General features: G+C 39.5%; 1 protein-coding gene across 2 annotated transcripts in view; it reads right to left on the bottom strand.

The window, feature by feature from the left end:
• TRPM3 (transient receptor potential cation channel subfamily M member 3) overlaps positions 1-6,677 on the bottom strand; it is a 292,975-nt gene extending 286,298 nt beyond the window's left edge. For both annotated transcript variants that reach the window (XM_088054046.1, XM_088054045.1), the window contains exon 1: positions 6,588-6,677. In XM_088054046.1, coding sequence (XP_087910172.1) covers positions 6,588-6,677 — 90 coding nt within the window. The remainder of the gene's footprint in view (positions 1-6,587) is intronic.
• Positions 6,678-13,111: the final 6,434 nt, after the last annotated feature.

Here is a 13,111-nt window from a genome sequence, read left to right as displayed (position 1 = left end):
CTTTTGTTTTTAAAAAAAAGAAGCACTCATATGATAGTGGCATACCTAGAAAGAAAAATCTTTTGCTTTTATCCCCTAAAATTTTATGGTTTAAAATAAGAAACCTTGCATTCACAGAGCCCTTTCCAACTTGAAAATCAAAACTGTTTTTTCCCTTTACATGACATTAGTAGACTACAGTCTCTGCCATCAAAATGGCACTGATGTGTCTACATGTCTCTTACACATAGGTTTTTCCACGGAAAAATGACTTCCATCACTACACTCCTTGTTTTTATCCCTGTTTTTTCTTAATTGGGAATATATCCTTTGTTGTGGAAACTAATTCAGTGCTACAGCTCTTCCAAGTCAATGGCCATCAACCTAAGTCATACTTACAGAAAAGATTTAGTCAATAAGGCAAACAGTGAACAAGCTCTGATTTGCTCTGGATGACATAAAAAATGTACACTGCACCAAAGAATTAACCACAGAGTACTTTATTTTAAATGGAAAAATAATTATCAACTTCCACATTTCATTTACTTTCAGAAGAAATGAACTAATAATATAGGCATAATCTGTCAGAAAATCCTTACACATGAACATGCCCAGTTGCTACATTAAAGGGATCAGCTCAACCTGCTGCTGATGAGAAGCATGACTTCAAGAAATAAGCAGTTTTTGAGGATGTGCAACCTCCAAAAGGCATATTATCAGCTCTTCAACCTCAGCTGTGAAATGTCACCACCATTCTGCCATTACTTGGTTATAGAATGTGAAATACTAGAGGCACAGCTGACAGCTGAGCAGAGTAATACAAGCACACCTGTGCAAAGACGTTGTGAAGCTACATTGCAACACCCACTGCTCCCCTGATTTGGGGTGCAAAATGAGTTTTTTACATTAAAGTGGGGACTCCAAAGACACAGCAATGATCTAGCCCCAGGTCTCTTTCCTGCCATCCTTAAATGGTGAAACTGATGGCATAAGGAGCAGAGCAGAACAGAATGCTGACTCTTTTTGCTAGAAAGGTGGCTTTTGAGCTTCTAAGGACAAAAAATACACCCCAGAAAAACCCGTGTATCAGCATCAGAGACATGCAACATGTATTACAAAGGTGATAGATACAACTAGGTTCTTTCTGACAGGAAAACGGGAGTTTATCAACTAATTGCTTTCTGAATGAAACTTAAATGCACACATAAAACTCGTCTGTATTTCACACCATACATTCTGCCAGAGCATTCCACCATACACACAGGCATGACTAGTTTTTCTATTAGTGAATTTATAAAAAAGATCATCACACTGACTGATACGTTCTCTGTGCCTGTGTGTCAGTCTGATCTGAAGGGCTTCCCCAAACACATCAAATCCTCCTGAGGGATGCATAGTGTTGGCCCATTCATTGCTACAATTTAGCTCACTAAGCTGAACGCAGACACAGGTATATTACTACCCTAATTTTATTGTTGGTATTGTGCATACTACTTTCAAAAATATTTGGTATACCACCTCAGTGATGATAACTGTATGCATTAGGATCTGTTTCAAGAATCTTAATTTTTGAGTCATGACCTAGTAAACCTGTCCTCTCATTTTGTTGCAGTTTGAAGGGTGGATATTCTAAATTACCAGAATTATTATTTATTAAGCATAAGCTAGAAGACATCACTGCATCACTGGGCATCAGAAGAGTAGCAAAGAGCAAAAAAAAATCTTAGCATTTTGACTGCCTTTGTGTTTAAATTTTTGCTCATTTTCTCATTCATAGTCAATAAAAAAACATTAAAAGCTTATGTTTCTGTTTTTGAAGACCAAACAGTCAAACATTACCCTCTCATGATTATGGCACACAATCCACCTGTCAAGTATTTTTAAATTGCTTTATCAAAAGTATCTATCCTGAAATATAGGACTGTTAGTAATTTTTTTTTTTTAATTTCCTCAATCCATTTGAGACATAATAACCTCCAGAAGATGCAACTTCCTTCTCTCTTACAATCACTATTTCTCACAGAAGGGGTTTCAGAAGTATAAACATTTACTGTTTAATAAAGAAAACATTCATTCTTCCACCATTCTGGAGAAGCAATATTCTTCACACAATTTTCCAAATCAGACTTTTTTGAAATTATCCTGAAATAAAATTATATTTGTTAATCAAGTGCAGTGCAATTTTAGTTGATGTAGCCATTGAACAGTGTAGTATTTCCCCATGTATCTTAATAAAGCCTGCCTGGTGCTTCCCAGTCTTTATTTCTTTAGACACCTTCCTCATGGACATAACCAAACTTGTGGTAGCAGGAGAAATATTGTCCACACTTTTTATTCACATATATAAGCCCAGTCAAAATTTCATATCTATCTACTATCACATTCAAAAGACACTGTCTCATTCCAATGAGCTATTTTCCATGTTCTTAATTTTCTCTTGCGTTACCTTGTGCATCCTTGGTAGGACAACCAAATAAAAAAATAATAAAAAGAAGACCTAGTTTTTCATTTGGTAAGAAATTTAGTGTCTGAACTCTTTAGTCTTCTACCAGTTCAGGAGCTAGGATAGACCACTGCCCAGGTCAGGTGAATGTTCTTATTTATTTAGTAGAGCTAAGGTGGCATTTTTGCCAAGCTGTTTGCTGGGGAAGAGCAGCCAAAACATTTCCCCTAGTGCTTCTTCTGATTGATTCTGTTTCTTTTCCTCTGATCCTTCCAAAGTTTCTGCCTTACAGGCCTAGTTATTGACATACAAGTCAGATTCATTACAAAAAAAATTACTAGATTTATTATTAAAAAAAATAAAGGTGGACAATTTGTTGTTTTTCAAATATTTCATACAGTATTTCTACACTTGCACATCTATAAATCTGTGGTGTTAAAACTTATTGCACATTACAGACCTTTTTTATTCAGTCCTCTTCTACACTCAGTTCATTATTTTTTTTTATTTCTTGAGCATATTGCCCATTTCTTGATCACATGGCATGTATTATGTCTGTTTCAAGCAGAAGGACAACATCTGCAGCCTCTCCTAGGGCACAGTGGCCTCTGAGTGAGGTCTTTAGCATGACGTCATTCATTCATTCGTTCATTCATTCACTCATTCATTTTTTAAGAACCCAAAACATTGTTCTAAAATGTCTTGGTTTTTTTAAACTAACCTGATTATCTCAGGAGAGTGACAGTTTTGCACAAAGCCAACCTCTCTGCGTATTTGCTCAAAGCACTTCTTAGTCCTTACCTCAGACAGAAAGACATGAGGCAGTGTATTAGAATGTTTTGAGCATATTGAAGCAATAACAAAAAAAACCAAAAAAAACAAAACACCAAAAACCCCCCAAAAAACCCCCCCAAAATCATCATGGAATGTGCTACAGGAAGTAACTTATTAGAGGATAAAAAACAGGAGCAGTGAAGGATGAGCCATTGACACAAGTGGTAAAAATCTTCAATAAATTGTTTCAATCTGTACTTCCAGTACAGCTCCTAGTACTCTGTGCCTGTCAGAAAATAAAAAAACTGAGAAAACAGGATTATACAACTCCACCTAAATGTGAAGGTATTAGTGAAGTGCATTGGAACAGAATGCATGCCTGGAAGAAACGCAAAGGGAGCAAAACTGGACGCATCTACAAATCTAGCTTATCTAAATTAAATGAGGCCACTGTGGCCAGAGCTTTATCCAACGTCAGTTGAAGCAACTGAGCATTGCTCATCCATTTCAACAGGGTGGAACAAGAACTTGACCTACCTGCTGAGTATCTCCTTCAGTACCTATTTAAAAACCAGTAGTTCCAAGACAACACAAAGAGCCTTGCCTCCATGCAGTTCTAGATTTCAGTGTTTATTTACATTCCATCACCATGAAAGCACTGACGATATGTTTAAAATTGTATCCACAGATAAGAACTTTAAACTTTTCATTGAAAAAAAACATGGAAATAATTGAAAAGTTCATGCCCTTTATTAGCAACGTCCAGGTAATGTCACAGTGAATTTTTGTGTCTGTAAAAGAGGAAATCTCTGCTATCTCTCATTCTTACAAGTTCAGGAAAAAGCTTGTCTTGGAACTTAATGGTCTATTAGTTTCGTTCTGGTAGACTAAAATAAGTACAGAAATGAAAAAGATGCAATAATGTTTTATATTTTCTTACTCTAAATAAATTTACAATGTACACTGAAATGGATTTTGACAATGATAGATAAAGCAAACGATAATAAAATTGTGCCATAACATATCAGGCTTTGCAAAGTTTATTTTGTTATTGACAGCATTGTCATCAGAGAAAAGCTGTATAGGAAAGGGTTTAATGAACATCTACTTAGAAACAATATTGCACTAGCCTTTAAGACCACTTAGTCCAACTGGAAATTGTGAAATAAAAAAAAAATTATCTTGGACTACTGCACTTGCCTTTCCAATGTTTTGGAATTTAGAGGAGCACCTTTCATTGAATTTTTTTTTTAATAAAAAAAAAGTTTCTTCTTTATTTTGGGAAATAAAACATGAAATAGAAAAGAATATTTTGTATGCAGGAAAATATTTATACTAGTCCTCTAATGCTGCTGTTACTACACCCTTTCCTTGATGACAGGAGAATTTCCTCAGGTTGGCTAGTGGAATTCTACAAATAAGCCCCTGTTCTTCTGTCACTCACTTGATTTAAACACATTAAATAATAAAAGACAAAGAGAAGGAGTGAAAATTTAAGCTTTTTTTGGGAAGCCTTGAAGATGCTGATGTATGCATTTCCCTCTCCAGTCAACAAGCACTGCTCGTGAGCAGAGAGAGGAGCCAGAGTTCCACCTTCTCTGCTGTGGTCTTTCCCACACCCTCTGTGCAGAGCTTGCTTATCTCTGGTTATTTTCCCTGCTCTTTTTGACTCTGCAGTCACTAGCTTTCCCTAATGGGTTATAGCTGTAGCTTCAGAAAATCCTTTTTAGTCAGCTCTTTTAATAATGAATCACAATGTTCATCCTTAATAAGCAATGAAGAGAAACCATACACATGGGACAACATTCATCCGCCAAAGAAGAAATGCTGCAGATTACACCCCCTCAGCCTCTGCTCCACTGGTATTGAGACCAGTAAAACTCCCCACATTCGAGTCCTCACACCTTGCAAAATGATGTTGTTCTAAAGCATCAGACTTGTAGAGTTAGCATATTCTCATGAGTGCTTCTGGGGCTGGGGGGGAAGCCTTTACAAAACATTCAACACCACTTTCTTATTTTCTCTGTATTAGTTATGTTTTGATTTTTCAAAAATCTAAGTTTTATCTTTCTTTTGTTCTTTGGATATGCTCACAATTTACCCCCCCAGCAGCCATACATCTGGTTTGGAAATAGAAATATTTTTCAACTGTAGCCCTTCCTGTGAGGATGTGAAAAATACCTGCTAGGATACACAGTATGGTCACTTGTGAATCATACATACAATAATTATACATATAACATATGTCTGCTTAGTGCAATGTCATACGCTACACTACTGCTCAAGCATGTTGCAGTAGTAAGAACTGACCTAATTTCCAAGCTACTCACACAAAAGCGAATGGTTATATCAAACATTACCATCTAATACTCCATCAGACTTGCCATGCTTTACCTGGCTACATATTAATTTCAAAGCCAAACTATCAAACACTATGATGAAATGAGATAAATATTGTAATGAATAAAACATTTTATAAAACAAAGCCTACAGGGAAATTAGTATATTGTTTAAAATTTCATTTGTTTCAAGAACAAACAAGACTTTTCAGGTTAATGTAACCTATTTTTTTTTCAGTTTAATGTAACCTATTTTTCACAAAAAAAGTTGATTCAAGAGATTTCCTTTTCTGGCTACAAATGCCTCTTAAACAGCTTCAGTGGGGCACATGGTAGTAATGGTACTTTGCATGCTGAGAATAAGAGTCTTCCACAGTATATAATCCCAAATAATTTTTTTCAAACAGAAAATAATTATTTCCTAGGAAAGCGCATTTAAAAACACCTTTAAAAGCACCTTCAAAACTGTGACACTTAGTTTAAACAAATTAAAAAAAAAAAAAGTTTCACTGATACTGTCTGTACTGCCAGTCTTTAACTGATCCTATTCCCATGTACAGCTTTCAGCAAACCAAGATAATTTTTTTCCACCCACATATTGCTCCACTTACAAGTTGGTGAGAATGGTACTGGATCTCCAGGTAATGCCTAGGGGCCAGATAACCCAAAGAACAGATAGCAGAGAGCTGCTCACAAAGGAACACGCCTTAGAAACAGACACCTTCTTCATCCCTGGAGGTTCACAGCAATTGCTAAGACAAAGCAAATTGAAGCACAGATGATATCCACCGTCCCTTACTTCCTTTTTTACCCCTTTCACAGACCTTTATGGGCACACAAACTCACTGTATACTGTATGAATAGAGTACAGACGCACAATATTGGTAGCTCCAGGTGCTCACAGGGGGTTTTAAAGGCAGCAGGCAAGGTAATTAATAGTAAAGTTGGGACTAATTCTAAATTAACTTTCCAGCAACGGCGACCGCAGCCCTCCGGGCAGATGCTTAGCGGCAGACACCGGTTCTCGAAGGTAAAGGGGGCTCTCACCGTACCTTAAGGAGTCTGACAGAGGGGAGGAAGGCGGCATGGCACAGCTTCCTGATGGTCCAGTTGAGCGGCCGGGGAGCCTCGGTCTGGTTCATGACTGTCCGCAAATCCCACCGGGAGATCAGCCGCAGACCTGACAGCGCCTACCGCGGAAGCCGCCCTCCGGGTCGCGGGCATCCCACGCTCGACGCGTCCCGCCCGCGATGCCGCAGGGCAGAGACTGGGCTCGGCTGGGCTGGGTTAGGATGAGCTGGGTTAGGATGGGCGGGGCGGGGCTGGGCGGGGGGGGGCAGCGGCAGCCGCCGAGCCGCCTGCATAGAGCAGCAGCCTCCTGCGCGGGGAGCAGGGTCCGTGCATAGCAGAGGCGGCCGGAGGGACGGAGGCGATCCCCCCGAGCGGGGCAGGCGGCTCCGGCAGCCCCGAGGGGCGGCCGGCAGGAACACCGGGATGCGGCGCGGGCGGCCGCTCCCGCCCGCCTCCGGGAGCAGCAGGGCTGGCCACCTGCCTCACCCATGCGCTTGCCCGGGCCAAAAGCAGGGCAGAAGGAAGATAATTTAAATGAAGCTAGGCAGGCGTACCTGCACTTTGTTTCCCAGAGCATTGCGAGGAAAGGGAAACCGGCATGAGGGGAGGTGGGGCCAAGGCTCAGACAAGACAGAGACTGAGGCGGGGGTGAAATAAATTCACTCTTGATTTACTGATACAGTGGCCCTAGGAAGCATTTAATTGATCTGGCAGAGTATCGGTGTGCCAGTGGCAAGTGGCAATGATTATAAGCTGTACTGTAAAGGCACGAGTGTTAACATACACATCCTGGCAAAAAAATCCCTCAGACAAAGCCAAACCAAGTCAGCTCGTTTGAATATTAAATACATGCACTAAAGAATTCTATCAAAGACATGAAAGCACATGGAGTAATATTGCTCAGGCAATTCAAGTATGGCAAAATATGTTTACATTTGGGGCAGTAAATGGCCTTCTCCGATAATGGAGATGTTCTTAATGGCAGCTCTCCAGCCAAAGAAAAAATGCCTTACCTTCTTCTTACTATTTTCTTTTTTTTCACTTGTAGGGCATGAAGATTACGTGAAGTAAGAGTTAGGAAGTGTAAAAGAAACATTCTATAAAGCAATGGTGATTTTTTATTGACCAGTAATGACCAGTTTTTGGATTATGGATGAAAACACCCACTTCTCAATGAAGTTTAAATCTCTCATAACTGAGGTTAGGAAATATTCAATTTACTTAGCTAGGATTCACTGATCTGCCATTTTCACATTCCCTTTTAATTCCCATAAAGCACATATATTTCACTTCTGTTTATAATTTATTCTTAGTATTGTGTCTACATTCGTCAGTAAAGCTGAGTAATTGTCCAAATGAGGTGCAAAGAGATGAAGACTACAGTTTCTCTTGAACATAGGTATACCAATCAGCTCCTCTTCACTGTAGCCTCTCAGGAATTGTATAAAGGTTCTTATTCAATGTCAGTGTTGGATTAAAATTTTTTTCTGCCCAGAACATAGTCCAAGAAGAAAGTGCAAGACTGACTGTGCACCAGAAGAGGTCTCACTTGTTCCACCCCACTGTACATGGCAAAATTATAGAACCTCAAATGTACAGGGACTAGACCATGAGGTGTCTGTAGAATGGAGTGGGTAGGACACCCAGAGACACCATGACTTAGTGACAAAATTTGTGCAAATTAATTTCTGGTTGTGACTGAGCAGCTGGTTAAAATTATGCATACATAAATGCCTCTTGTTTGAGTTCTGAATGTATTTATTTTATGAAAGGAGGGAAAAAAACTTGCATTGATAGCAAAATTAAACTTGAGTAATTAAATATGATTATCTGCAACTGCTTTTCCACGGCTATATAAAGGAAACAAAACTAAACAGGTAGAAAAAAAATAATACGGACTTAAAATAGCATGCACCTTAGAAAATGTGTAGCATGGTAACTTTGTCCAGCTATAAAGGTAATTGTATCAAATGATTAAGCTTTTGGGGTTCATAGTTAAAAGAAAGAAAAATACTCAAATCAAAAACAAGAGCTCACAACACTCAAGACCATAGCTTCCCCCTATCGCACACCCCCTCAAATAATGCTTAGAACTTTTTTCTGCCTTTGAAGTTCAGGAAAGAGTTTCTTGGGAAAGTACCATAATCATAATTACCTTGTCTCTTTCACATCCACTTTGCATTTGGTATCTGCTGTAAAACAAAATGTTCAGCCTGTGTGCTTGGCACAAAGACAGAGGAGTCATAGCATGCTGCCCTTCTTTTCAACAAGTAGAGTAATAACTCTCTGAAGATGCTAGAAAGCTAAACACAACGAAGAAACATAACAGATAGCTTTAATAAACTAAAAATAGTGAGCCCAATGTATCTTCTAGCTTCCACAGAACTTCCTCTCTTTGAGATGAGCTCTATCATTGCCTTCTTCTGCAAATAGTACCTTAGGGATGAGAGTTGTTATATGCTGCACTGTTTAACACACACCAACGCTTATTCACATGCCTGTTTTCCTTGGCGTTGTACCTCACCTAATCATGTGTATTTGCACAAAGTGTGTGCAAGAATGTGAACTTCTGTCAGTGGCAGTGAGGAAGCTCTGATGGACAGGATATTATCTTGAGATAGGAGCTTCCCTTCCACTACAAAATCCTTGGGTGTCTTTGGGTAGACCATTTAAACTGCTTGTCCCTAAGGCCAAGCCTTAATTAGTTTTATTTTTAATGTATATTTCTTACCTATAAGCAATACTGGAATGATTTTGAGGCTATTAACTGTAAATATGAGAAAACTGAAGCAAGGAGATTTCTTCGTATTCCCAGCACACCCCCACTTCCCTATCCCCATTTTTGGTAAACATAGATGGTGAATATTTTGAAAGAAGGAAGTTCTGAAAAGCTTATTTTTTTCCTCCAAGATTCTGACCATAATGATTAAAAACAGCAGTGAAATATTAGGAATATGATGGTGGGGGGTGGGGTTTGTGTCGTTTGAGGAACTTTTTATCACTTCAGTGAAAAAGTCAGAGTTTGAATCTCATATTTCTGTTGGAAAAAGCAAATGTTCAGATCAGCTCAGCTTCTACAATCTGAGGCCTATTAGGAGGTGCAAAGATGCATCAATCCCACTGGAATTTAAGACCTGCTTTGCTAGATTTAAAAGACAGAGCTGCCACTTTCATATTAAAAGATTTTGTCCTTGAAGCATGCTCACTGCACCATCAGTATTCACCTCTAGTTCTTAGTCTCTTGCAAAGGAGCACCTTGGATACCACAGGAGAGCAAAGCAAATAGAAGACAAATTCCATTGCTTCCTGCAACACAGAGAGATTTCTATTCTTAAACCTATTGTTCATGGTAAGCATCTTTTTGAATTCCTGCAGTCTAGCATGACAATAATTCTACACTTAGAAAGCTCTGATACAGTAAAATTTAATTCCTCTGGAAATGCTGGAGAAAGTTTCTGAGAAACACATTAACATCCAAACCACTCTTAGCACATCAACAGTGTCTAGCATTTTCAACCTGAGAGCAAAATTAAACAAAAAAGTATTATAAGCAAAGACAAACACTAATCTCCTATCCTGCCCAAATAACAATTCCTTTATTAAATAAGAGATGCTGTGTAAATGAAAGACAGGAAGGACAGGACCAGTAAATGAGAGATGTATTGGTCAGCATGGTAGAAAACCTCCTCTGTGTGGCCACTGTCTACCTGTGGAGAAACATCAGGCAGAAGAGTTTTCCCATATTTATCACACCTGTTTTTCCCATGTACATCATAGAGCAGAATCATAAAATCCTGGAATAGTTTGGGTTGGAAGGGAAGTACAGCATCCCTGCAATAAGCAGGGACATCTTGAAGTAAACCTGGTCAGAGTCCTGTCCAACTTGACTTCGAGTGTTTCCAGAGATTTGGAACCAGCCACCTCTCTGGCAGCCCCCCTCATTCTAAAAACCTTCTTCATACAGATCAATCTCTTTCAGTTTAAAAACCACAGCCCCTTTTCCATGACAAGAAGTCATGGAAGCCTGCCCCATCTTTCCTATAGGCACCTGCAAGTATCGGAGTCTGCTGAGAGTCTCTCCAAAGCCTTCTCTTCTTCAGGCTGAATAACAACAACCCTCTCAGCCTTTCCTCGCAGGAGAGGTGCTCCAGCCTACTGATATCTTTGTGGCCCTCCTCTGTGCTGGTGACCCCCAAAGCTGGATGCAAGACTCCAGGTGGGGTCTTGATGGGCAGAATGCTGTCCCTGGCCCTGCTGGCTACGCTGCTTTGGATGCAGCCCAGGACACAACTGTTTTTCTGGGCTGTGACTGCCCATGGCTGGCTTTTGTCTGCCAGCATCCCCAAGTCCTTTTGTTTTGAAGGGCTGCTCTTGTTTTGTTCATCACCCAGCCTGTTTTGATACTGGGGCTTGCCCTGACCCAGGTGTACAGCCTTGTGCTTGGCCTTGTTAAACCCCATGAGATTCCCATGGCCCTGTCTCTCAGACTTGTCCAGGTCCTTCTGGATGGTGCCCTGTCCTTCAAGTGTGTCAACTGCACCACTCAGCTCAGTGTCATCTGCAAACTTGCTGAGGGTGCACTCGATCCTGCTGTCCATGTCATTGATGAAGACATTAAACAACACTGGTGCCACTACAGAGCCCTGGAGGACAATTCTTGTACAGATGTTGGTGAAAAAATTGACCACTACCCTCTGGATGTGACCATCCAGCCAGCTCCTTATCCATCAAAGAGTTCACCTATCAAATCCATACCTCTCAGATTTAGAGAGAAGGATGATGTGGGGACCATGTCAAAGGCCTCAATACAACTTAGGTGAGAAGAAAGACATCTTCACTGTGTAACTAGAGAGCCACTTTTCCAAGGCTTCCTTGCTCTTGGACCAAAAGGCTTGCACTTCCCAGTGAGATAGAAACACCAGAAAAAATAGAGCTAGCCTTGCATTTAAAAATAGAGCTAGCTTTGCTTGCAGTGGCCAAGTGGGACTGCTACACAAACACACTGATGTGGAGGTGTGAGTTCTTCATAACACATTTTGGACATGTCTTAGGTTTGTGGAGGAAATGGCAGGATGGCAATAGATAAATAAATAATTCAGAAGTTCTTGTTACAAAGTCAGTGCTAACAAATCCTTCCATTGGTATAGTAAAGAAGTGCAATTCACCTTAGTATCCAGTCACTTTGCAGGGCTGTAAGCTAAAAAAAATTTAAAAGTATATCAATGAATAGAAGGCTGTGCTAATAACAGTAAGAGAACTTTTTCAATGCACTCATATTTCAATTTATTTATGTCCACTTCTTGTGATTTCGTGCAAAAATCAGATGATAGAAAGATAAGTTGATGTTATAAGGTTTGGATAAACTATACTTAATTTTATGCCTGCCATAACTTTTAAAGGGACACAAATTTAAGTGATGCTTAACTCAACAGATAATTAAATTATAAAATTAATCTACTGCTCTCCCATCTTTTCTATTCATTGCATGCCTGAGGTGGTTTTTCTGCTGTTATCTCTGCCAAGATATTTCACAGATCTTTTACCACATGCTCATAATTCCCTCTTCCCCAGACATAGACACACATACTAATGCAATGTAATGTCGATATACTTATTAAATATTAATTAAATAATTTGCTATAGATGAGGACAATCCCATAGATGGTTTCAAGCATATATATAAACATTATTGTATGTAGCTATAAATCATGTCTTTTGGCAACTGACTGAAAAGCCAAAGTAAGGGGTATTCTTTCTTTTATCCCAAGGTTTATAGGGATGTGATGAATATCAAATATGATTATTTTACATGCCTACTACCTTGAGATTTCCTTTAACTGATCTACATCTGGTGTTTGCCTGGAAAAGCACCTAGCTGGGCTACCACAAGAGTTCTCGGAGGTATCACAGCACACAGTACTGCAGAGAACCAGAGGAAGCAGACTTGTGAGAGAGGCAGGTGAACTGGGCAGTGCAGCATGCCCCCTACGCCCTTGTCAGAAGTATTTTTCTAGAGACCCTGTTTGATTGCTCCCAGTTCCAAAATACACAAGTGGAGGAGTCTCAAAGCCAGACTATGGGCTGAAAATGTAAGTTTGAACAGATAGGTCACAAGGAGCCTTCACCATTATTTGTGGTTTCACCTCTGCAGCTACTGATAATTTGCACCACTTTGCCTTCAGTAGCCCTTAAATATTGAAGCTGTATCTTTGAATGGCGTATTACACCAGAAGTGCCTCTTTAATTGCAGGCTGAAGTCTTTTAGAGTTTATCTTTGGAGGAGGTTAAGACACATAGGCATGTAACACTTATATTTTGGGACTAGAAATGTCCATGGTTGATTGTTACTTAGGTACAAATACTGTATTTTAAATTGCAATCTCTCTTAGTTTAAATAGAATTTCAAGTGTAGGCAAGCTGTCAGTTCTTTAACCTCTGCAGTTTATGACAGAAATAAGGATGCTCATACATTTAGATTTAAGTTTATGCTAAAAGTTTCTTTCCA

The sequence above is a fragment of the Pseudopodoces humilis genome, chromosome 4, assembly GCF_049639895.1.
Source record: "Pseudopodoces humilis isolate 2021_Gansu_Grassland_sample_001 chromosome 4, ASM4963989v1, whole genome shotgun sequence".
NCBI lineage: Eukaryota > Metazoa > Chordata > Aves > Passeriformes > Paridae > Pseudopodoces > Pseudopodoces humilis.
This window is presented reverse-complemented; position numbering and strand designations above follow the sequence as displayed.